Raw genomic sequence first — 21,318 nt, forward strand, 5'->3', positions numbered from 1 at the left:
ACCTGGGTGTCTCAGTTCACTGAGTGTCTGACCTCAATTCAGGTCATGATCTGATGATTTGTGGGTTCAAGACCTACGTTGGGCTCTGGGATGACAGCTCAGAGCCTGAAACCTGCTTGAGATTCTGTGTCTCCCTCTCTGGTCTCCCCCACTCACACCCTGTCTGCCTGTCTCTCTTTCAAAAATAAATTTTAAAAAATTAAAACATAAACATTCAAAAGTTATTAAGGAACTTAATCACACACTGTTGATTAGAGCAGGGATTAAAGAAGTAGTTTCGTCACCAGTGTAAACACTAACAGAATTCGTCACAACTTGGATCTCCAGTGATTCAAGTGTTTTACCCCACAAAATAAGATGTGATCAACTTTAGAATAAAATACATTTCCTGAATATTCTGTTATCAGTCAAGGCCTTCTTCATCACCATCATCTCACACGATAGGAAAGCTGGCCCTGGTGGCGATTCCACAGTTGTTATTCCGGTCTCTGGCCATTTTTATGTAGCCACCCATGCCCCAGTCAGTGCCCCAGCTGAAAGAAGACAGGGTTTTCCAACTATTACAAACAACCGAAAACATACACCTTTTGAACAATAGCATCCAGTATTGAGCAGTGCACCAGAGGCCAGGACAGATTCAGGAAGAATCAGAAGAGGCCGTTCTTGTTCATGGTTGAGTTCTAACCCAGCACAGACATTTCACAAAACTGCAGCGTGAACAGGAAAAGGAAACCCTTGGGACCTGGGTGTGATATAGAATATTGAAAAACTTCCAATTTAGAAATACAGTGGTACCAAAACTATATCAGGACCCTAGCAAGCCTGAGACAGTATCTTAATGTTGTCATTATATGACTATGTCTGTGCTCCCCCCTAGATGGGATAAACACTGCTGGGATTTCAGAAGTGTGCTCAAGGGTTGGGGGACCTGCGTCCAAACACTGGTTCCAAAAAACATTCCCTTTTCAAATTCAAAAGTACGTATTCCTCGATTTTCATACCTGTTCTTGACAAACCAATATTTTTGGTTATCGGATTCTTTTCCTTGAAAGCCATAGCCAACCACCAGAACACCGTGATTCAGGTCTTCACTGCTGCACTTTGGATCATAATAAATGCCTGGGGAGTAATATTCAATGCTGAGTGAGGATTCCCACATGACATGTGATAGTAACCCAGCCTATCAACCACAGTAGGGGAGGCATTTCAAAATTCAGTTGTGATATTGATATGAATTCAGATGAGATTTAAAAGTCAGATATTTTTGTTTAGTGGGAAGGGGTGGGGATTTGGGCCCTCATCTCACTCCAGGAGAAATACTAACTGTCACAATCCCTTTTGAAAATAATAGTCAAGGGGCATTAAAAAAATCACCCGCCGAAACCTTATTATTCTACTTGTAGGATGTCAACCTAGGGAAACAGCAGAGAACATAAAATTACTTGAGCCAAGAGCTACTTTCCACTGTTAATTTCAGTATCAAAATTCTTTAAAAGTTATCAAGGTCTAACATTTGGAAAAAAGTAAAGTAAGCTCTACTAATTAAATTATGTTGTCATTTAAGTATATTTATTATATACTTACACTCGTGGGGATTTGGGCCAAGTAATGGCAAATGGAAACAGCAGACATAAATATTACATGTACAGAATGAACAACTATATTAAATCCACACACCCCAAAATTATACATTGAATTCTACATACCAAAGTGTCATTCTTGCTGTTTCTTAGGGTGGTTTTCCAATTTTTCTATATCAACAAATGCTTACCTCCTTTATAGAAGCGGAAGGTATCCAAGCTTGCATCTATAGCAGCAGAGATGGATCCCATGTTTTTCATTGCCACCAAGAGGGCCTCCTCCCGCCGAGGAATTGTCTGAAAGGCAGTGACATTGGCAGCAGAATACTCAGGCCTGTATTTGCAGGGTCCATCCTTTGAATGGTAAGGGAAAAGAAACTTGATTATGACCATCCACTTCCTGGGGAACATGACTTCAAGGCAGCTTACAGGTAAAAGATTTCCAAGTCAAGTTTGTTGTGAAGCAACCCAGGAGGTGAAAGGCTATTTATTGTCTTAAAATTAAAAAAACTAACTGGTGGCTCAGTAGGTTAAGCATACAACTCTTGATTTGGCTCAGGTCATGATCTCACAGTCATGGGATCGAGACCCGTGTTGGGCTCTGTACGGAGCATGGAGCCTGCTTGTGATTCTGTCTCTCTCCCTCTCTCTCTCTCTGGACCCCTTCCACTCTCATGCTCTCCCTCTCTTTCTCTCTCTGAAAATTAATAAAAAAACCTTTTTTAAAAAAAGCAAAACTAACTGGTGTGGATTCAATGAAACACTCATGGTCTACCTGTCCATAAGAAGTTTTTCACTCTGGGGAAATCCGTACCTTGTGTAAAAGGTATGCATATCTCCATGTAATGTAGAACTAAAAACAGCTATGTGGTAACCATCTAAGCAGAGAACTATGCCAGGCTAATACCGTTTAATGACAGTCTTGACAGACTGCAGATAGAGAGTCTACAATTGGAAATGTGAATGTTAAACATGGTGTCTGTTTTCTTCAAAAGCATTCAGCTCTAAGGACAGAGCTGGAATGGTGACAAGTGAGGAGCTCTACTCACTCTTGCAACATATGGATAGGATTCTTCTGTGTCCAGACCTCTGTTGTTCCTAACATACTGGAAGGCATTACTCATTAGACCACCATTGCAGCCCTCATTGCCTTCAGCCTGAGAGCAGTCCAGGAGGTTCTGCACACTCAAGGAAACACGTTTGCCGTATTTCCGGAATATCTGTCCTTCGATGGCACCAGTTGCACTAAAAGCCCAGCCAGAAGCACACCGACCCTGAAAACAAATTATAAAGGTCTCAGTCTACAAAACCAATAGCAAGAGTGAAAACAGTCCATCTATATGAAAACTTTAAAACATAGCAACGGCAGGGTGCCTGGGTGGCTCATGGTTAAGCGTCGGACTTCAGGCTCAGGTCATGATCTCAAGGCTTGTGGTCTACCTTCATCTACTCTGCATCAGGCTCTGTGATGACAGCTCAGAGCCTGGAGCCTGCTTTGGATTCTGTGTCTCCCTCTCTCTTTGCCCCTCCCCAACTCGTTCACTCTTTCTTTCTCTCAAAAATAAATGAACATTAAACAAAATAAATAAATATAGCTACAATATATTTTTCCACAGCAAGAAACCATAGCAGGGAGCCACTTTCTTTTTGGCTTTCCTCTTGGAGAGAGACCTGTTGAGTAGTCATCCTTGATACTCACAAGACTAATATCAGGTGTCTGTCTCCTATTCATAGGTAAGGAGATACCAGCAGGGAAAGGGACTTGAAACATTGTCCCATTCTCATTCTTCTGGATTTTAAGACCAATCATCATGTGCCTGAATTCTTCATTGGTCTTCAGGGAAAAGAAAGTAGAATATTGACAAGCATGAGATTTTGGGGGGAAAGTACTGAGAGAAACAACAAAACTTTCAGCAAATCCGTGCCACACTCACCATGTCACCAAAGCCATTCATTGCCATCAAGAAGCTATGTTTCCCTTGAAGGTATTCCCTATTGTGCTGCATAATCATTTTCATATTCTTCTGCCACACGGCTCTTCTGCATTCTTCAACCTACAGGCAAACATATAACATATCATTTTTATTTGTATTTAAAACCTACTGACCTGCACCAAATGGATGTGCTCACAGAGAGGAGGAGAAAGATGGTCTTATGCTTCTGGGAGCTGTTCTCCAGCAACCACACAGCAGGACATATGCCCACACTATGCACACTCATGGTGCTGTGCTTACTGCTTTGGTAAGAGTGGTCTCAAGATGCTACTCTGTGCTACAAACTCCCACCAGCACGGGCATTCTCTGTGAGTCCCCTAGATAGTTTAGATTTTAGATGTTACCAACCACACCATATTGTTTTCCATGTGTCTCCTTCCACCGGATCCACTGTGCATCTAAACTTTGATCAAGCTCTATAGTAGCTGAGACTATTCCCAAGCAAAGTGCAGTCAGGAAGTCAAAAGGATGCATGTTTCAAAACCTAGGAAGCAAAAAAAAAAAAAAATTAGAATCTGATTAGACTGATCTTTCTAAAAATCCATCCTCCTTTCTTCTAGATGTTAGAGCCACTATGGTGGAGTAAAAACATTGAATTTATCCTCCCAAGTACTTACAGAAGGATAACACTGCTCACCTGATCATGCAGCTGTGCAGATGCTCTCGGCAGGTGTAGCCCCAGGGCTTTCTGGTGCTAGGCAGTGACTCTGAGGCCACCCACTTAAATCCCTGGGGTTTGGCCTGATTGGCCCTATCCATATGGCCCAGTACACTGTAATCTTCCCGATCTGCTTTTGTTTCCCAAGCTGATGACTTCTATTCTGATGTTTTCTTGATGATAATTGCTTGTTCTTTACAGAAGAAAAACTTGTTGACAATGGTCTGGGCTCACTTTCCTGTCAAATGGTCCTTAACTGGTTTGACTAAAACAATAGAGCAGTCACAGTGGTCCAGCTAAGGGTCCAAAAGAAAAAGTTCATGCTTATTCAACAAAGAAAATAATGTTAAACTTCCATTTAGTTGATGCCATCATAAGATATGAAAAAAGTGTGTATTGAAGGCACACTGAAATATATTTAGTGGTGATTTAGTGATCTGTGTCCCTGCATGTCAAATCTGAGGACAGGGAGCTGGGAGGAGCTTGGGACTCCCCTTATTTCATTCTCAGAGGCTACATATCAAAGATTCAAAGCCACTGGTGGAATGGCACCCGGGTGACCGTCATTCCATAGGCAGGGGACAGAGGAACTATTGGGATCTCTAGCCTGTGACCTGAGAACCCCTTTCTTCTGTTTCTCATTCTTTCCTGATTGCCTTTCCACTGGAAGGTTACATGCTTGGGCCTGTCTCAGGGGGAATCCAGGTGTGCTTTCCATTTTCTAGCATCCCCTAAAGTACTCTGTAGAGCTCTGGCCCTACTTGGGGAAGGTGGGAGCATTCACTGGGTTGCATTGGACTCTGGGAAAATAGGCTTCAGCAACTGGAAGGCTAAGTGATCAAAAGGAGAAAAGCCATATGATTATTTTAATAGATGCTTTTTAAAAATAAAAAGAAACATGCTATTTCAAATCAGTGGGAAGAGAACGGTCAATAAATAGCTAGTCATCTAGGAAAAATTAGAAGCAGATCCACAAAACGTATTACTGATGGATTCCAGAATTCAACATAAAAAAACAAAAGTATGAAAGTATTAAAAACATAAAAGAAAATGTATTTATGACCTTACACGGGACCAAAGACACTAAGCACAAAGTGTAAAGAAAAGATAGATGTGATTACGTCAAAATGGGAATTACACCCCACGAACAAAGTTAAAAGACACTCCACAGCACAGGAGAAAAACGTTTGTAACATGTAACACAAAGTGCACATCAAAGATATACCTATTAAGAGGGAAAAGATACATCACTTCAGAGAGATAAACTAAGGATATAAGACTACAGTTTGTGAAGAGAAAATACAAATAGTAGATGAAGCCATGGGAGACGGTGAGCCTCCCTGAGGATCAGGAAATCAGAAGAACATGGCCCATCCGTTCTCACTTAGCAGATGCACAATAAACAGCAGCGACTGATCCTTTCAGATGTCCTCAGGTGCTGGGACACGGCCCTCTTCTGCCTGATGGAGAGACAGATCACAGGACGGCCACGGGACAGCAACGTGGCAGCTCTGTGGACGTTGAGAAGTTTAGATAAGCAGGCCCTCTGACCTGCGGGTCAACAGGAAAACCTAGATGAGCCTTTCTAAAGTTACATATTGTCTGTAAGAGCAAAAATATGGGAAGGATCGAAGTGTCCAGCAGTAGGGAGATGGTTGACTGTGGAAATCTCTTCAGTGGTTTGAGAAAGTTGGGAATTACTTAGAAACCCGCTCCAGCTTTTATGAGCTTGGAAATCAATCCCTTACCTGGTTCAAAGGACATCACAATAGACGAATGTGAAAAGAAATATATTGGTGCCATGCTAAGTAAGGCCTTTTGCTTCCACCTATCCTGATGACAATTAACACCGTCTTGACTCTCTATTCACTTCCTGTAATGAAACTAACCACTTTCTATAATAATAATAATAATTGCAAAGAAGGGAAAAAGGCATGAGAAAGATATGCTAGGAGATGGTGGGTGGGTCTATAGGATGGGTCTGTGTATCAGTCTGAGGTCCCCAGAGAAACAGAACAGAGTTTAAGCCCTCCACCCCACGTAAACACACACACACACACACACACACACACACACACACTGTGTCACAGTCTAGATGCAGCATTCCTTCTTCCGCAGAAACCTCAGTTTTGTTCCTAAGACATTCTACTATTCGCTGAGGCTGCAGGGGTTTGGGACACACTCCCCCAAAGTAAGCGACTGTGGCATATTGGTTGTTTTGAGCTGCAGGCACTTGAGAAGCAGCAGATGCAGGAAGGGCTCTCTAACATCCCCTTTCCAGAAGCAGGTCATAAAATTTCCCCGAGAAAGGTGTTCTCCCTTGAGAAAGGATCCAGCAAGAGAGAATCCTGACCAACGGAGGCTGGGAGTCAACACCGAACGCATCTATGCAAACAATTCCTAAATAATCCTGTTCTTCCACTAGTTTTGTCCCCTGCCCCCCAAAGTATCTCCTTGTTACTCCCCACAACTTACTGTGCTTTGTCTTGTCATTTCTTTACAAATTTATCAAGACTTCCTCTAAAGTTATAGAAGCTTCCAGCTGTGGTCACCCCTTGGGGTATTTAATTCGATTGTGAAGGCCCCCATGTCAATATAAAAATTTAATACACTTGGATGCTTCCTCTGATGAATTTGCCTTATGTCAGTTTAATCTCATGTTAGACCAGAGATCTTTTTTTTTTTTAATTTTTTTTTTTGACGTTTATTTTTGAGACAGAGAGAGACAAAGCATGAATGGGGGAGGGTCAGAGAGAGGGAGACACAGAATCTGAAACAGGCTCCAGGCTCTGAGCTGTCAGCACAGAGCCCGACGTGGGGCTCGAACTCACGGACCGCGAGATCATGACCTGAGCCGAAGTCGGCCGCTTAACCGACTGAGCCACCCAGGCGCCCCAAGACCAGAGATCTTAAGAGCACAGGAAAACATTTTTCAGCCATGTGTGCTCAGGTGTGTGTTCTGCGTCCTGGCTGGGAACTCGTTCCCCAAGCCCCAGTCTCCTCCACCTGACTTATGTGGATTCCTGTTGCAGAGGGGAACTGTTCTAAGGTCACTGCCCCATGCAGTGGGGTCACTGCACCCTAGAGGTTCAGTGAGCACTTGAATCAGAGGAATCCAAGCAGTCTGGGCAATAATCCAACATGGACTGTGCCAAATGGTGTTACTATAAAGGTCAGGCTTGGTGCCAACAATCACCTGTACAGGAGGAGATCCCACCCCAACCACACAGGGCTTGGGTTGAATGCAGGTGAAATGTGGGCCCCACGGCCCCCTCCTCCAAGCACATTGTAGCAGTCTACACAGCACACAAGCGTTTGCAGGGACTGGACAGGAAGTATGCTGTTGCAGGGAAGATGCACAGCCCGCTGCACCCCTGCTTGCTCAGAGCTCATGATCTAGACAGGTGGGCAGCAGAAGATCCCTGCTGGCTGGTCACACTCATAGGACAGCACCAGGGAGCTGGACCCCAGGAGGTCAGCACTGTCCTCCTGAGACCACAGACCACCATCTTACCCAATGTGTTCCTTGCTCTTTTTCCAGGACAGAGTGAGACAGCTTCCCACGCTCGCCTGCTCACTGGGAAGCAAGGTGAATTGCTTTTTACTGTGGTGAAATATGCACAACAAAATTGACCCTTTTAACCGTTTTTATTTAGTGCAGTCACACTGTTGCAACCCTTACCACTATCCATCTCCAGAATGTTCCTCATCTCACATTGAACTCTGTCCCCGTGAAACCCTAACACCCCTCTCCCCTCTCCTCTCAGCCACTCAATTTTGACTGTGATAGGGATAATATTTTTGGAAGGCTTATGTTCATTTTTGATTCACATTCGTATATGCAACACACCCTTGATTCACCAGAAGCATCCATTGCCTTGGGAAGTGTAGTAAAGGAGACATGAAAATAAAAGTCAAATGTTCAGGATTTAACTTGAATAACCCGAGTTTTGACCTCCTGGCTTTCAATAATAAGCCAGGCTTTATAGATAGATACACTGTCCTTCCAAATGCCAGATGCTCAGGAGAAGCTGGGTGGCACTAAGGACCTCCGACTCACAATCACCTTGTCTTCCACTGTGCACGTCTTCAAGAGACAAAGGAATCCACAAGCAGCACCATAACTAGTTGTCTTAGAAATGTTTACATGGCTATCGTGGATGAGGATTCCAGGCTTCTCTGTCACGTGGAAGGAAGGACAGGGATGGGAAGTTCAGGTGGGAACATGAACACTCTTATGAAGTAAAACCTGCTCTTCCCATTCTCCATCCCAGAGTCTATGGAATAGAGATGCACTGACCCTTGTGTTTCATGGCAGGCCGTGGTCTGACATGTGCATGACTCCAGGTTTCCTACTAACGCTGGGATCTGTGAGCACATTTCAAGTACAGCCAGAATCACTGGTCTTCCCAAAGGGAGGCCCTGCCTGCGGAACACAGGATGAGTTTTACAGTGTCAGGGGACGGGATCCATGTGGCTACGAAATATTTCATGGGCAGGGCCTATGGGGCTTTCCCTGCATTTCTATGCACAGCACAGAACAAATGCTTCTAGACAAGCAAAACAGCAATAAACCTCAAAAAAATAAAAACGTGGTCACTAGTCTTGTGAAATGGAGAAGAAATAGGACCATAGGATGCTTTTGTTCTAAGATTAAGTTATTCAATTGAAAAATGTCCAGGGGCAGCTGGGTGGTTCAGTCAGTTAAGCATGTGACTTCTGTTCAGGTCATGATCTCGCAGTTTGTGAGTTTGAGCCACAAGCTGAGCTGACAGCTCAGATCCTGGAGCCTGCTTCAGATTCTGTGTCTCCCTCTCTCTCTGTCCCTCCCCTGCTCGCACTCTGTCTCTCAAAAAATAAATAAATGTTAAAAATTTAAAAAAAAAAGAAGAAAATATGTCCACAATTCTGAGGCTCTGACTCTCCTAGATTTCAGATTTCTTTGTTTTAAATGCTTGTTTTCTTTCTTTCTGTTTCTCTTGATAGCCAATACAATGTTTTAAAACTATTTTACCATGACTGGTGATTGCGCTGGGAAGCTGTTGCTGTTTCTACGGGGTCTTACTCTGTGTAACAGAGTGTCAGTCTCCATGTTCTTCGTGAAATTCACACAGTGTGGGAACCTCCGGCACACAGTAGGGCTGCTCAGGTTCTGGAGTCAGCAAATGAGAAGCTCATCTATGTTAAAAACAGTCTCAAACTACTTTGGGAACAGAGGTAGTAAAGCTTATTCTTATTTATTTTCAGAATAGCGTTTTGCCAAAATGATAAATGGAAACGAACCATGTTGGAAGTCCACGTTTGTCCAGTTTATGGGGCATAAGTTAGATGTCACCAGGAGAAACAATCAGGTAAGGCCACAAATCAGAACATTCTACAGGATAACCAGTTTTGCATGTTGGCCTTGGAGCTGGGTGTTCCCTACATGATGGGTCTTTTGTGGTGTCCTTGCTATGTACAGTCCTTGTTGACTGATAAGGTCCCCCAGTCAGGGGGAGCCTTTCCCAATGGGAGGCCAGGCAGGGCCCCAGCTGGACAGCAGGCTCCCAGGCTCAGAGATGTGAGGAGGCTGGAGAAGTGGGGACCTGGGCCAGGTGGCAGGGAGCCTCACAGGGAGAAAAGCCCAGAGTGCTAGTGAGGCTGTGTCCCCAGTGAAGGGAGCCCACAGAGGAATTCAGCCCCTCAGACCAGACTGAGAAGGATGCAGACCCCCAGAGACTGGCTAATATTGTTGCAATTCAACGAGCATTCAAATGAGTCAGCAAATAAGAAAACTCCACATGTCTGAAGATTCTAAAACTTACGTTTCAATAAAAAATATCTAACTTGATAGAGGTTTTCCAGATTTGGAAAAACTCTTAAAACTGCATCCATAATGAGTTTTGAAGCTGAAGGTTTTCTAAACTACTAATAACTATAATATTGACCAACATTTTTGTTTCTCATGATGGTAGGAAGATTGGATTTTCTTTCCATTCATGCTAAAACGTGACATAAAATCTGTTATATTTAGTAAAACAATGTTGTAAAAAAATATTATAAGGTATGGCAAAAATTCATTAATAAATTCATATTTTTCTAGGAAAAGTTCTCAGCGTGCTCTTTCAGTCCCTGGAATGTGGAAAATGGACACTCATGGATAAATCAGTGAGTCTCAAGGCTCTTGCCCAGGAGATCAAGTTTTTAGGGCTAGAAAATCCTTTACGTCATTAAAAAACATACACACATAATAACACAAACTTACATATATATGTATATATACACATGTATGTGTGTATATATGTATATATACATATATATGCATGTGTATATACACATATATATATACACACATACACTTACGCATAGGCACACATATAGTTACATACATTCATTCATTCGTGCACATATATACATATGCACACACAAACACATGCGCATGTATGCATATACACTTTCACAGTATCTAAATATATACGTACACTCATAACACACACATGCTCATACACAATATTATACTTTAAATACTTAGCACAGGAGAATAACTGGCCCCCAAGTGTGGGCAGACAGCCTGACAATTATTCTGAATTATAATAATTAAATATAAAATTCTATTTACAATCTTAAACCCTTTGTTTCAGGTCACAGAGAGAATGGCTTAATCAAACCCTCTGAAAGTCTCTTTAGTTGTAAATTCCATGATTTCAGGGGGACAAGGCACATCATCCTCCCCAGAGCTGGCCTAAGTACCCTCTCTGTGCCCCTGACAGGATTCCCGCAGGGTGGAGTCACAGCCTAAGGCACCCGGCCAGGCCCCCTCACCAAACATCAGCCCCAAGAGGGAGGGCACATCACAGTCCCACCTCGGGGGAACCTCTGCTGTAGAAACCTGTGCAACTTCTTTCCTGCCCCTCCTCCCCATGCCCACACTCTTCTTCATTCTTTAGGAGCAAAGACTTGGCCCTGTGAGCAATAGTCACAACCAGCAAGCATCTGAGGATGGGGTTCTAGAAGATTAGCAGCATTATCCTGAGTCATTTCTCGCTCTGGTCACACACATTTCCAGAGGTGCCCATGGAATCTCCTTAAAATCCCCTTCCAGGGTCTCCTCCCTGGCCCTCCCTCCTCCAGGGTGTTCAGTGGGGACCTGTGCTCCCACCCCTGTCCTGGCCTGTGTCTGGAAGCTACTGAGTTCCAGGCTGAGGGGGCTGAGGCCCCAGCCTGTAAGCAACACATGACCTTTGGTTGCGAAGATGAAGTCTGATCTTACTCTCAGGTGGCCATCCAAAATACAGCTCCAATCCCTGGAAATAACACCCAGAAACAATTTTTCAGGCACTGTTGACTTGACCCTGGTGACCTCCCTGGATAAGCAGGCACATGAGTGAACTTGACTCTGTGCCTTCTTGTGAGCCTGGGGCTGGCACTCACCATAGCTGCTCAGCCATGGTCTCTAGACAATGAATCTGATAACTGCCCACCTTATAAACAGTTTGGCTCAAGTCCTCAAGAATCAAAAGTCTGGACAAGACTATGATTCAAACTGGGGGGAAAAATGGAAAAACAAAAGAGAAAAAAGTCAAACAAAATTTTTAATTCTTCCTCCTCTGATACCACTTTAGATGTTTCCCTAAAGTAACACATCTCAAATTCTTGAAAAGTGCATTGGATCATGTTTTCTATCTCAGCCCTTTTTGGGAGCCCAGCTTCTCTGCATACTCTAAACACAGTGGGCAATTTTGCACACTCCTCTGCAAGCTTTTCTCTTACCTGGCTATTTTTAACTTTCAGCTTGATGGGTCTTTTTACTTTGTTTTTAAGAAGTTGTGGTAAGAGAGACAAACCTCAAAATTGGTCGTTTTAGCACATTTACCTGTGGGGTGCAGGGGCAGCCAGTCCTGTGCACCCTCAGCACCAGCCTTCTGCAGAACGTTTCTCATCTTGCAAACCTGGAAACTACTCCTCACAAAGGCAGTCATTTTCAGCCTCAGGTCTCCCAACCTCCCTCAGGTTTTACAGCCTGCCTGCCATCTAGCGGCTGCTTGTGCAGGTACAGCCAGGCCGGCCCTTGGTGTTGGAGGGGCTCTCCCAGGGTCACGCCATCCAGGTTTAGTGACAGCCCCGTGGACTCTGGACGTTGATGAGTCTCATTTGGCTGCAGGGGCTGAGCCATGTTCTGGTTTCTTCCTCCTGCAGGGGGTGGAGCCAGCTACGCATGGTGGGACTTCACCAGACAGTTCCCACCTCACCTGATTTCAGGAACAGAACACCCTGAAGGCCCCCCTGGCCTCTCCCCGGAGGGCTTTCCCAGGATGGGGCAGTGAGCCCAGTGGTCCTTAAGCCCTTCGGATTTGGGTTATACGCCTCGTTGTTTTACTTTAACATTCCCGGAGCCCAGGCAGCCACACATCCTAATGTACACGTGCCAGTCCCGGCACCTGCATCTGAGAAAAGTAGACAGACTCTTGCCATCCTTTGCTTTTCTTTGCCCAGAGCTCTTCTGGTCCCTTCCCTGTTAACAGAACTCTCCCCATGGGGAGGATGGCTACTTTCCCAGCACCGCCCCGGGGCCCTGGGGCCCTGGGGCCCTGGGGCCAGGCCACCAGGGAACTCCATCTCCCCACCCTTTGATGTTTATGCAGGCCCACTCCAGAACCCACGCTGGGACAGTCAGAACCTTCTGTGGAGCTCTGCACACAGAGAAAGACAGAGACAACCCTGACTTCTGGGTTCGGGCAGTGTGGTGCCACATCCCTGTACATGAGGGTCTCTTTGAAGCAAGAGACAGAGCCATCGCCATTCAGGAGAATGTTGCCATGAGAAAAGAGCATCCACTCTCCTAAGGAAGGGATACCCCGAAAGGTGGACCCCATGGACGGCCTCTCCCAGGCTTGCCTGTCATTGGGCTTCTACTTAGGGTCGGCTAATGGGGGGCACTGCACGGGCTGGGAGAGATTAGGCTCACGTGTTTCCTCCCCCATCACTCAGTGCTGCTTCTCTGACTCCAGCTGTGTGTCTGGGACTCTAAATTCTTGAGCAGCTTCACCCCTGGGCTCCAGCTTCCCCAGGAAAGGATTTATCCCTGTGTCTTTCTGCCCCAGGGGAGGTAATGGCTTCCTTCTGTCCCAGCCTCCACATGCTTCACTGTCTCTTGGGTCTTCCTGTGAATTTTGCCCATGACTCTGCCTTTCATTAATGTCCCCACCAGGACCCTGACTGATGTGGATCAAGCACTACCACTCAGGTCCGAGAGACCGTTTTTTGTCAAAGGCAACAATAAGTGCACACAGGAGCTGTCCGTGGTTTTCGGTGCCGCTGAGCGTCCCAGTGAGAAAGGTCTTCCTTTATGGAATCTCCTCCAGGGCTTTCGGTTGCTCTAGGGGCAGGTCTTGGTTTGTGGCCTGAAGTTCCTCCTGGCTAATCTCCCCTGTTGAGAAAGCAGGACTGAGCAACTGCACGTACCAGATGTCAGCCCCGTGGTTGGCGGTTCACGCAATATTTCTATCAATGGCAGCAGAAATGCTTTTCCGTTATGGGAAGGATATTAACGATCCACTTTTCAAGTCCACGTCTGTTAGTAAATGGAAATAATGGATCAATTTTGAAATATCGCATGAACATGTATGGTGAGACCTGTGAGGTTAGCTGGAAACACGATTTGGGTCCCTTGCATCTGTACCTAGAGCCTGGGGGCCTCAGGAGTGGTGCCCATGGACCCACGGCCCCATTACTAGCATGCCTGCCTGTCTCTCCTCCATTGTCCTGAGGGCAGAGCTAGTCTGTCTGCCTCAGGGCTGGGACTTGGGTGGTGAGAGGCGGTTCCCCATAAGTGCACTGGGGGAGGGACCCGGGGAGCTGAGATACAGCTGTAGTTAGCATCTTAGGTTTGCAGGGAATAGTAACACACATTGCAAAGTCCTGAAGAATTGACCATTTCCCCCGGGCTGCCTGGCTTTCACAGTCGGTGAGCCAAACACAAAGTGAGACCTTGCATAAGAGCAAAGATTTCAGACTGAGGACAAGCCCAATGGGAAAATTCAAGGAGGAAGGAGAAAAGCAGGAACAGTTACTCTTAAGTGAATAGGTCTCTCTGATTATACAAGTAGGACACTTGGCCAATAGAAATGTAAAGAAGAAATGACGCAACCCTCAGTGGCAACGTGGGCCCCGTCGCAGTGTGCTTCTCTGCAGACTCTTAGTCCAAGTGGCGAAGGCTCTCGGGTTTCCCGAGAAGGGGTCTGTCCACTCCCCGTGGCGTCAAACCTGTGTCCTGGACAAGCACCGTCAGGGATGGACTGTCTCAGTGGCACCACGGCCTCCGGCTTCCTAGGAGCAGACCAGATTTGCCAAATGAAAGGCATTCCGGCACCTGCTGCAGGAATTTTTTGTCGGGAGGACAAAAGATTGGGACAGGCTTGTACACAGTATTACAACAATAATGATTTCATGTGGAGACGTTAAAATTACAGAGGGAAAACATTAATTTTTGCTAACTGCTGGCCCCTAGTGGCCTGATGGAGAAGCCCCTTTGCAAGCTGGGCAGAAGACCCTCCCTTGTGCTCCTCTCTGGGGACAGAGGGCAGCAGCCCTCTACAAGAGGCCCAAATACCCAACTTGTCCAGTGACATCTCTTCAAGTGTGAATGGTGGCAGCAAATCCAGTTTTCCTCCTCCCTCCCTCACCCATGTGCACAGCACTGCCAGACCCTGGGTTTCAGCCTCTGCCTTCGTCACAGGCACATTATGTCTCTGAGCCCCGGGTTACTTCTCCCTGAAGGGGGTTTATCACACAAGCTCACCAAGTCGGGAGAATCCAGTGAGATGACATGTGTGTGGCACCTGGACCAGGTCAACAGCCTCCCTGGGAGACCCGCTGCATCGCTGTGCTGATTGCAGCTGGGGTGGCTTCTGGGTCAAAGGGCACATCCTCCTGACAGAACCTTCTGTCACCAGGCCCCAAGTCCCAAGTCTCCCTAAGCAGTGGCTGAAGGATGCTGCCACACACAGTGACACTTGTGGATAATCCCACCACCCTGGGCCACATTTTGTCAAGAATCTACTTGCAGAATCTTCAAGTTAAGGACAATCGATGAGAAGGAAGATGAATGGAGACATGACTTCTGAGGGGTGAGGGGTGAGTAGCAAATAACATTTCTCTCTCCCCAGGAACCATGTGTCACTTGTTGTGCGGCTGGTTCAGGGTAACTCCTAGGCTCCTGGAGCATCATCTTCATTACCGATGAGGACCTATGAAATTTCCAGGTGACAGATATAAACAGATTTCTTTGTCTCTCTATCTCTGTCTCTCTCCCTGCCTATCCTTGTCTGTCTGTCACCAATCTTTGTCTCTGCCTCTCTCAGTCTCGGTCTCTCTCTCTCTCTGTCTCTCACTCAGGCACACAAGTTCTCATCCTATCCTGCCTCCCCTGTGGTTCAGACTGGAATAAATTTAACCCCACAGCAGGGAGCTGGCTCCCTCTAGGGGGAACAGCAGGAATTGTGAGAGAACTTGACCTACAACTAGAAGCACTGGCCTGGTCCATATTCAGAGTCTGAGCCTAATCATTAAATCAGGAAAACTGCTGCCCGCAGAGAAGGTGTAACCCATCCTACATTTATAAATCAAATCAAAACTACAGAAGAAAATGAAAAATGCGTGTATGAGATTGCCTTTATGCTGAAGTCATCACTAGGCACTGGCAAAAGAACTAGATGCTTCATGAACTGCCAGCTGCGTTGCAAGGGCAGCCCGCTTGGCCCCTCCAGGCTTCAGTGAAATTGTGGAGAGATACCCTGTAGGCTCTCGTGTGGACATCTAATGAGGTGTTTCATGTACTGTATTTTGTCCAGTGCTCTGCACACACTTGGTGCTCAGAAAGTAGTAGCGATATGTATGAGCAACATTGTAGACATCAATCCAGTTTGGTATTATTTCTTCCCAAAGTAGCAATTCTTCTGTGTTCACAAAAAATAAGTGGAAAGGGCATGTTAACCTCAGTAAACTGTCCCCCGTTCCCAACAAATTCAACTCAGATGTCCTTCCTCATGGAGAGAGGGATCACATAGAAACATCATCTATAATACCATTGTTTTTGATGTGGCTACAGATATGACACTATGTGATATCATGTACACAAGTGAATTTGAGGTACAAAATTGAAACTGTTATGGAAAATCAATGATAGGCTATATTCTTATTTTCCCAAAGATAATTTCCTCACTTGAGGGGATCTGGAGAAATAAAATCCCAACAAAGCTCCATGTGAGTGAGTGCGCAATCCCAACATTAAGCCACATTACGGAGCATTCATTCCAACATCACCAACTTCGAGATGCACAGGAACAGGATTCCGTAGGAACCCAATTGTGCTGCCCTCTGCTCTCAAGTCACTGGGTGTGCCCAGCATTCCAAGAAGAAAGCCTAAGGCGAGGACCCATCCTGAGGCCAATGCTGGATCTGTGCAATCTGGAAGCTGTGTTCATCGAAGCTCATTGTGTCTTCAAGGGCTGGGTCCCACCTTTCCTCCCAATAGAACACGATGCCATGTGCAGTTTACACATTTGTGATTTGGACTTTTGCTTTCTGTGACCATGATTTCAGTGAGGCCTGTCCTTGCTATTCCTGGGACATCTGCAAGTGCAGGCCGGGAAGGGGGTGGACACAGGGCCCACAGCCAGGCTGACCACACCTAAGGCCACCAAGGCACTAGGAGACATGAGCCAAGCAACCAACGCAAAGCCAGCACTCCTCCTAGGCTGTGACAGGAGACAGCACAAAGCAAGCACGGAGTGGAGAGACAGGAGCCGGGGAGGAGGCGACTATGTGCTGGCTTGCAGGGCTGGGGTGAGGGCGGGAACCTTGTGGAGCTGGTGAAGGAGAGTCTGGGACAGTGTCTTCTGAAGAAGTTTCTCAGCTGCACACACTTAAGGATCCCACCAGGGTGGTTTTCCCAGACCCCGAGGGGCCCAACAGCTGCTTTTGATTCCACCCTGGATGTTAAGGAGGGTCACAGATACTGGAGGAACGGTCCTCAGTGCGTATCCTGAACACAGGTGACCGAAGGTGTGTTACTCACAGAAAAAGGCAAGGCCCTGAGCAGATTTTAAATTTTGCCCCAGGTTCAGAATTCCTGCCTGGTCTGTGCTTTTTGTGATAAGAACTTTTAAGAGCTACTCCCTTAGGAACTTTCAAATATGCAATAGAGTGTAATGAACTGTGGTCCCATCCTGTACAGTACATCCTGGGACTTACTTATTTTACACCTGGAAGTGGTACCCTGGTCAGCGATGCTACCCATGTCTGATTCTGTCCCGTTGCATCTAAAAACAATTCATGTAAAGTGCACACAACAGATAACTGACCATTTTAGCCATTTCAGAGGGACTGAAACTCTGTGGCTTTACTACATGTACAATGTGTACAACCAGCATAGCTCTGGGTTCCAGAGCATTTCCACCCCTTAAGGAAGCTCCGTAGCTATAACCAGTCACCGCCTTTCCCTGCCTGGGCCCTGGCAACCACTGGTGAGCTGTCACCAGGGATGTGCCCGCGCCCATGGTATTTTGGTGCACAAGAAGTGGGGTGGAGTAACTCCCATGAAGCTGTCAATTTAAAAGGGAACCAGAGTCAGCCTGTCAGCCTGGCCCAGGGGCCCCTGCCCCTCTGTGTGGAGGGGTCCCGTTCCCTCATGACACCGTGATGGCACCAGATGCTGAGAAGGGGCATCAGAAGTACATACACGATGCTGTATGGGGCCGGAGGACCCCGTAACCTTCCCACTGTCCTCTCTCAGCCCTACATGGAGAAGCAGGATTATTCACAGGTTCACTCACTCACTCATTTATGGAGGCCCCCATGGGCTGAGCAAAGTGCAGGGAATAGGAAGGTGTGGACCCGGTCCAGATCCGTGTCCTGAGGAGACACAGACACATGAACACTGACACCAAACCCAACAAGAACTCTGATAGGATGGTGTGGGTGGGTGCTCTGTGCACCCAGAGAGCCCACTTCTACACCTGCACAGTCAGGGATGGCTTTCACTGCCCTTGCTCCAATCGGCCTCACAGCCAGCCTGCTCTCCCACCCGCAGCCTGATCCTGGCCCCAGAACAGGGTCTGTTGGAGTGTGGGGTGCAGCCTCGGGGGGATTCCCTCTTGACCCAGGATGGTCCAGCTGCTTTAGCCTGGAGGGCGCAGTTGGGTGAGGCTTGGTGTAATAGTTCTGCTCTCCACTAGGTGACACTGCTTAGTTTACTGGGATGGATCAGTGTACAAGTGGAAATAGATTACCCAGCTCTCCAGTCTGGCACTGGAAATTGGCGCTCTCACTCACCCAAAATCAAGCACCCCTCTTTGTCTCAGGCCTCCTCCACTCCCCGCCTCTACCCCGTCTGTGTCCAAGCTGTTCACTTGCCCGGCAGCACCTTCCTCCAGAGTTTTATCTCAGATGGGGTGTTGTTTTAAAACCACACGCTTCAGAGACTCCCACAGTTCGGACCCGTGCCAACTCTCTGAGGGAGGGTCTCACTGAGCAATGGCCAGTGCTGGTTTGCCCCAGAAAACGTTTGTGCGGTCGGGAAGCAGCAGAGGTTCAGAGATTATGACAAACCACAACATACAGCGGGCACCAGGTTTTGCCGCAGTCTGGTGTCTTTGTCCCAATACCCGCAAACGTGGCTGCTCTCTGGGGTCCTGTGGGACCTTTGCCTGCAGGGAGGCCTTATGGCCTCTACCAAATGCACACCAAGCAGGGAAATTGCTTCTCCCCATGTGGCACATGGACACCTCAGATCCTGCTGCCTGTTCCTGGGGATTCGCCCTGCTTCCTCACCAGAGCACCACCAGGCACTGAGCTCCAAAATTTCGGACTCTGCTCTTCACTTATTATAGAATCTTGGTGGTATTGAAACCCTCTTCTTTCTCCCTGTAAATGATTTGGGGAACAGATTTCTTGTTCAGTCTCCTGCAAGTATTTTCACTCTTTCTCTCCAGCTACTTTTTTCTTTTTTTTGGAAGGGGGGGGTGTGCCTTTTGTGCATGATCCCGATGGGCCATACTCTCCCCATTTCTCTTTCTCTCTCTGTTCTCTCTCCATGAAAATGGCCCCCTTCCCTCCGCAGCCTTTCTCTCCCCACTTCACCTCTCCACACCGCAGACTTGCCAAGTTCTTTAGCTCAAGTTATGCAGATAGTTGCACTAATCCTCAGATCAATTCCCTAGGAGTTCAAAATGGTTTGGTGGTGATCTAGCTGCATTTCAGGGATAAGACAATTCAGGGTCCCCATGCTGCTCTGTCATCTTAAACCCTCCCTTATCATCTTTATTTCTATTTAAAACCAACTCAGGGCACCCAGGTGGCTCAGTCCATTAAGCGTCTGACTTAGGCTCAGGTCATCATCTTACACTTGTGAATTCAAGCCCTGTGTTGGGCTCTGTACTGACAGCTCTGAGCCTGGAGCCTGCTTCAGATTCTGTGTGTGTGTCTCTCTCTCTACCCCTACCCCATTCATGCTCTGTCTCTGTCTCTCAAAAATAAATAAACATTAAAAAAAATTAAAACCAACTCAACTGCACCAAGTGGACATGCTCACAGAAAGGAGGAGAAACCATAGCCAGGGATGGCCTGATGCTTCTGGGAGCTGTTCTCTAGCAATCACACAGCAGGACATATGCCCATGTTGTGCACAGTTACAGTGCCCTGCTTACTGCCTTGGTAAGATCAGCCTCAAGAAGATACTCTCTGCTTGTTATGCTAAGTGAAATAAGCCATACAGAGAAAGACAGATCCCATATGTTGTCACTCTTAATGTGGATCCTGAGAAACTTAACAGACCATGGGGGAGGGGAAGGGGAAAAAAAAAGTTAGAGAGGGAGGGAGCCAAACCATAAGAGACTCTTAAAAACTGAGAATAAGCTGACGGTTGATTGGGGGGGTGGGAGGGAGGGGAAAGTGGGTGATGGGCATTGAGGAGGGCACCTGTTGGGATGAGCACTGCGTGTTGTATGGAAACCAATTTGACAATAAATTTCATATAAATAAATAAATAGATAGATAAATAAATAAATAAAAATTAAAAATTTTTAAAAATTAAAAAAAAGACAAATATATGCTATGGAAATATTCTGGATTAAAAGAGGCTAAAAAATTCTGACAACTGAATGCAATACCTAACTCTAGACTGGATCTTTGTATTGAAGGCATGAAAATGTTACCATAGGCTATTATTAGGTCAAGTGACCAGAATATGGATAGTAGCTCAAATAAAAATATTACATCAATGTAAAAAAAAAAAAATACTCCCTGCTATGAACTCCCACCAGCACAGACTGTTCTCTGCAAGGGTCCCTCTGGAAAGCTTAAATGTTACCAACCATGCCATATAGCTTCCCGTGTGTTGCCTTCCACTGGGACCATAGGTCATCTAAGCTCTGGTTGAGTTGCGGAGCAGCTGAGGCTATTCCCAAGCAAAGGGCAGCCAGGAAGAGAGAAGGATGCATGTTTCAAAACCTAGGAAAGCAAAACACATGAGTTTCTAATTAAACCAAACTGTCTAAAAGCTATCTCCTTTCTTCTGAGATGTTAGAGCCACCCTGATAGAGAAGAAATACTCCCAAGTGTTTGCACAGGGCTGGGGAGGAAGGCTGAGGACGTGGGATTTGCAGGAGACTTGCAGGACTGCTCCCCTCCCTGCAACCATTTCCATTTCCAGGGCATGTGGACACGGGCACATGGCATGGCCATCCACAGCCCAGTAGGTGGGGTGTATGATGGGGCCAGGCTCAAGGACAGCACCTTCTGCGAGCTCTGAACCTCTAAACCAAAAGGTGGTGGCCAAGCTGGTTTGGGAGTGGCCCATCCCCTCAGGAGTGGCCCTGCACCTCACCTGTGCCAGGCGCAGCCCCACTGAGCTGACAGAAGGATCTGCCCTGAGCCAACCCCCCGCCTTTCAGGCCACATTCTCCATGTGGAAAACCTTACCAAGGTTCCCAAGGGAATGGGCGGTGGTGCTCACAGGGCTTTCATAGTGACAGGACACAGTTATGCTAATAAATGAAGGTACATATTTGCCTGTCTTGTTTTGTGTAAATAAAGGCTATTGCCAGCAGGT

At 46.5% G+C, this 21,318-nt stretch overlaps 1 protein-coding gene across 2 annotated transcripts; it reads right to left on the bottom strand.

The window, feature by feature from the left end:
- Positions 1-393: 393 nt before the first annotated feature.
- LOC115499762 (cathepsin L1-like) lies at positions 394-20,707 on the bottom strand. Of its 2 annotated transcripts, XM_030293921.1 has the most exons (8): positions 20,582-20,707; positions 12,675-12,694; positions 3,515-3,617; positions 3,280-3,414; positions 2,630-2,854; positions 1,772-1,934; positions 1,002-1,119; positions 394-533 (listed from the first exon to the last, which is right to left on the bottom strand). In XM_030293921.1, the coding sequence occupies exons 1-8, from the start codon at positions 20,705-20,707 to the stop codon at positions 434-436; spliced, it is 990 nt and encodes a 329-aa protein (XP_030149781.1). In that variant the 3' UTR covers positions 394-433. The 2 variants fall into 2 exon arrangements, with proteins under 2 accessions (XP_030149781.1, XP_032451510.1); XM_032595619.1 differs by lacking the exons at positions 12,675-12,694; positions 20,582-20,707 and adding an exon at positions 3,923-4,048 and having other exon boundaries at positions 3,515-3,634.
- Between the last annotated feature and the right edge of the window lie 611 nt (positions 20,708-21,318).

The sequence above is a fragment of the Lynx canadensis genome, chromosome D4 (genome assembly GCF_007474595.2).
Source record: "Lynx canadensis isolate LIC74 chromosome D4, mLynCan4.pri.v2, whole genome shotgun sequence".
NCBI classification, from domain to species: domain Eukaryota; kingdom Metazoa; phylum Chordata; class Mammalia; order Carnivora; family Felidae; genus Lynx; species Lynx canadensis.